At 33.7% G+C, this 4,340-nt stretch overlaps 1 protein-coding gene across 1 annotated transcript; it reads right to left on the minus strand.

Annotated features, from left to right (window-relative positions):
* Positions 1 to 218: 218 nt before the first annotated feature.
* On the minus strand, positions 219 to 2,301 carry LOC132066580 (probable inactive poly [ADP-ribose] polymerase SRO2). The gene is made up of 6 exons (XM_059459869.1): positions 2,157 to 2,301; positions 1,622 to 1,978; positions 1,023 to 1,264; positions 784 to 920; positions 581 to 682; positions 219 to 424 (listed from the first exon to the last, which is right to left on the minus strand). The coding sequence occupies exons 1-6, from the start codon at positions 2,270 to 2,272 to the stop codon at positions 395 to 397; spliced, it is 984 nt and encodes a 327-aa protein (XP_059315852.1). The 5' UTR covers positions 2,273 to 2,301; the 3' UTR covers positions 219 to 394.
* Between the last annotated feature and the right edge of the window lie 2,039 nt (positions 2,302 to 4,340).

A 4,340-nucleotide genomic window follows, 5' to 3' on the forward strand; every position in this document is an offset into this window, starting at 1 on the left:
AACCAAGTTTAATTGTTAGCTTGGTGACCAAGTTAGTTGGCTAGCCACCAAGTAACTTTTCCTCTTATAAATAGTGGCTCATTTGTAGAAGATGAAATATACATTTAGTCTTTCTCTATATACTTGTCTTTGGTGTATTTACTTTATAGTCTTTATTTTATAACAGTTCTAACTTTTCTCAACTAAAACTCGATTGCTTTGACACGCTGGCGACAGGCGTAGAAAAGAAATGGATTCATCCAATAAACAATTTTCAAATAGTAATATGTATTGTAATTTATGGCAAGGGAATATCAAATATCTATACAATTTACAAGTAAAAGACTTGTCATTCAATATCATGAAAGAATGTTTTCACACTTGAAACGCCGACAACATGGAACTAGCTGATCCATCACATTCCTTTGTGGGGAAGCAACAAGCTCTTCTCTACAATTTGGTACATAACATAAATTAAATTAAAACGTATTAGCAGTTTATAGAAGTTGAAGTTAGGAAGCAAAAGAAGAAAACAAAAAAAGTAAACAACCATTTTTAGCAATTGCACCAAGTTGTTTAAAATTCAGTTAGGAAGCTGTACCTTAATAGTATTTGGATACAATTTCATAACAGCTCTTAATGACGTGTCTCCAGCTATTTGCCTTAGCTTGCGAACCAGTACCAATTTTGAGATCTTATTTCTCTATAAATTATTGAGATGTACGTAGTCAATAATCAAATATAATTAATAAATTTCATACTACAAAAAAGATTACTTCAAAAAAAAACAAAAAAAAAAAGAACCTGAAAGTCTTCATAGTATTTTGAGATCAAAACCGTTCTTGAAGGATGTAAAAACTTGGAAAGCACACGAAATAAGTCATGAAACTTTATACGAGAAGTGGGCTTCGACGGAACCTTCTTGATTTTTGAAGAATTACCTAAGAAAATAAACAAAATTTATGTAACATTCTTGAATCTTGGTACAAAGCTTCATTAACTAATTAATTATAAAACCAAATTATAAATCTCTGATTGCTTACCTAATAAGAAATTAGGAACCTTGAAACTTACTAGAAAGTTTGGTAAAATATGAGAATTCATGTAGGAACCCCAAATTATGTATCTTTTAGGAGCCAATAAATTATCAACCCCAGAGTCAAAATATTCACAAGTTGGCAGAAATTGTGTGGATCCAGCCTCAATCACTTCCGTGTTTCCTAAGATTACTCGGCAAAGTAACATATGCCTTAATCCATTCTCATCTTCCACGGCAGATAATACACTTCAACCAAACAAAAATTCAATAAATAAATTAATTAATCAATAGAATTCAAAAAACATTTGAAGTAAGTAAATGACAAATCGAATTAATGTCATATTTATGTAACGGCGGATCTAAAATCTATAATCAACTAATTCTGGCACGTACCAAAAATATTCTTACAACTTCTAGTCCTAAACATGTAATAATGACATTTCTATACCAATTAAAGCATGTTATTGAGGGTAAATCGAAAATCTTAAGTTTAAAGAATTTTCAAATATAAGAGGACGTACTCTTTTTTAAACATATTAAAAGATAGGCGTCACATGAAATGAAAAATTGGGGAGAGGATTACTTTTATGCGTAGTTGCTTACCCGTCGATATTTGCTGGATAAAGATGAATGCCAATACCATAACAGTCTCCTGATTTTGGTTCCGTCGTTGTAGAAAATCCATGAGATATAATATTACAAATTTCATCTTTGGAAGAACCAAACCAAGCATATTTGATATTGGCATTTCCACCGCATTTCTTGCGCATTGATTCAGAGTAAATGCGAAAACCTTCCAATCTTGCTTGCCCTAATATAGTCGAACATGAATTCTTGTGTAAAGACACAACTTCAACTTCCTTTGCAAATTGCCCCATTCCACTAAGAAATCCTGCCTTAATGAAATCATGCTCTTTGTCACATTCCTCTAGTTTGATCATCCCATTTCTCTTGAACGACCTGAAGCAGTAGCGAATGTAGCATATATATATCATTAACGAGTTCAACTGAATTCAACATTCTTGATGTATATATGAAAATTACTAAAATTATCAAATTTATAAGTGTAACAAGTTTAACTAACAATCTAGAGATTAAATTCATTAAATTATATTTAAACTCTAGATCCGTCTCTAACCTGAAGTCATTGTCAAGTGGTGGACTAGAAGACTCAGCTTCGGAATCAGAAGAGAGTAACATTTCTTGCTTCTCTATTGTCATGGAAACGTGTTCTTCTTTTCCAAGTTGCTCCATCTAAAGAGAATAAGAAATTAGAAGAGTGAATTTAGATAAATAGTTGGAAAAACTTAGGCTCTAAGAAAGTGTGATGGTGACATATTTTGGAAGACAAAAAAGAAAGCCAAAAGAAGAAGAAAAAAGGGAACCAAAGAAGAGTGGAAAGTAGAAATTTTATTGTAGTAAAGAAAAGAATTGAATAAAAGAGTGGAGGATTTTATTAATACGTGGAATATAGGAATGGGTCAGTGTTAAGGAAGAGAAATACCGACTTAATTGCAATCAGTGTTTTAAAAGGCGGGAGCGTGAGGCGGGACATTTTACTTAGTACGATGCGAGGCGTAAGCCCCGAGGCACAAGGCTGGCGTAAGCCCCATGGATCTTCAAATTTTTAATTTATAATATAGTAAAATAATATAATGGCACAAACATAGTTTTACGAAAATAATAACATGATTAAAGAAACTCATAGAAAGCAAAACTTCTGACATGATTTTACACTGTAAATAATCGCAATGATTTAAAACTTATTATGAGATACAAATCATTTTTAACCCCTTAATTTTCAAACAATAAAAGAATCACAATTTCTAAAGCATACTACTATCATATATACTATGCAACTTACCTCCCTAAAAGAAAATAATCAATAAGCTTTATCAAATTATAATTAAAAAACCACTCCTTCATGAATAAAAATAAAATTACGTTCAAATGGCAAAATAATAAACTATGATAATTTTGAGACACATGACAAAAACGTGAAGACTAATGGCAAGTGAAGATGTAAAATTCGTGTCACGCCCCAAAACCACCCTACGCATAACAGGCATCCGATGCTATGAACAACACCGGAAGCACCTTATAAAATCAATAAACGTCTAATCTCTTTCGAAAATCTTTTAATAAATACGAAAACCAATCATTAATAAATTAGATAAAAGAACGATCATACTTTGAGATAACCCAGTGGAAGTCAAATCAGAAACTTAGTAAATAAATGTGGCAAAATGCCCAATGAGTCACAAAAGACTCCAACACCCACAATCTGACAACTGTCTATAGATCTTCTAAGATAATAAAGAGTGTCTAATAACATCGGGACGCAGCCCAGAACTAAAATACGAAAAGTAAAGATAGAATGGTGCCCCACGAACAATCATGTGGGCTCACCGAATAGTCTCGAAAGCAGCAAGTTCTCTTAAGTCGTAGGCGCACGAACCTGCTCCTCAATGATACATAACATACCATCAAAAACAACAATGGTATGCCTGAGTACTGGGTACTCAATGAGTGTCTAACGGGCAATAGTTAACAAAACAAGATATGATGAATAAAATCAATAAAATGATATCAATGAAAATAGTAGTTCCAAACCCAGGAATAAAGTAAGGCAGCAACATTAAAGAGTCATCAAAGAATTCAACAACGAGGGACACATTAACTTAACTCCTTACCATTTATCAGGCCAAGTATTTCACTTACGAATTCACTATCACCACAAGACACTCACAGGAAACAAGATACAAAACAAGCCACTCACAGGCAACAAGATACGAAACAAGCCACTCACAGGCAAATCAATCAATCGATACTCCGGGTTAGGAAACCACGGAGGCTAATCGTCCTCTGAACTAGCACAGCAACAAATGCACCGGGTAACATACCTCGGAGGTCAATCGTCCTCTGGACTGACACAGCAATACTCGTATCGATAGATTAGGATCCGTAATGGCTAATCATCCTCTGGATCAGCACAGCTTGCCCATACAGGCCTAAACACAAACAAAATACAAATCATGGCATATTACCGAATCATCAATCATGGCTTAGAGCCGAATCTCACCCCTCAAGTCATCATCTCAAAATAGAGGCATTTGAAGTCATAACTGATTTAGAATCTTATTCAAAATCTCTTATTCAATTTTCAAGTACAAGAAATCCATTCAATAGCAAAACAAGTTTAAGGTCCAACCTTTAGGAAAGTGAGTTCAATCATTCAATAATGGGAAAAATGAGTTTAACAAGTAGCATAAATCGTATAAGGTTCGATGTGGGCTTGACCCTACACACGCATGACCTTGTC

Source organism: Lycium ferocissimum, chromosome 8 (assembly GCF_029784015.1).
Source record: "Lycium ferocissimum isolate CSIRO_LF1 chromosome 8, AGI_CSIRO_Lferr_CH_V1, whole genome shotgun sequence".
Lineage (NCBI taxonomy): Eukaryota > Viridiplantae > Streptophyta > Magnoliopsida > Solanales > Solanaceae > Lycium > Lycium ferocissimum.

Coding starts and splice junctions, on each gene's coding strand:
- LOC132066580 (XM_059459869.1), bottom strand. CDS start 2,272: ATGGAGCAACTTGGAAAAGAAGAACACGTTTCCATGACAATAGAGAAG. Junction 683..783: donor AATACTATGAAGACTTTCAG/GTTCTTTTTTTT, acceptor AATAATTTATAG/AGAAATAAGATCTCAAAATT. Junction 425..580: donor TGTATCCAAATACTATTAAG/GTACAGCTTCCT, acceptor ATTGTAGAGAAG/AGCTTGTTGCTTCCCCACAA.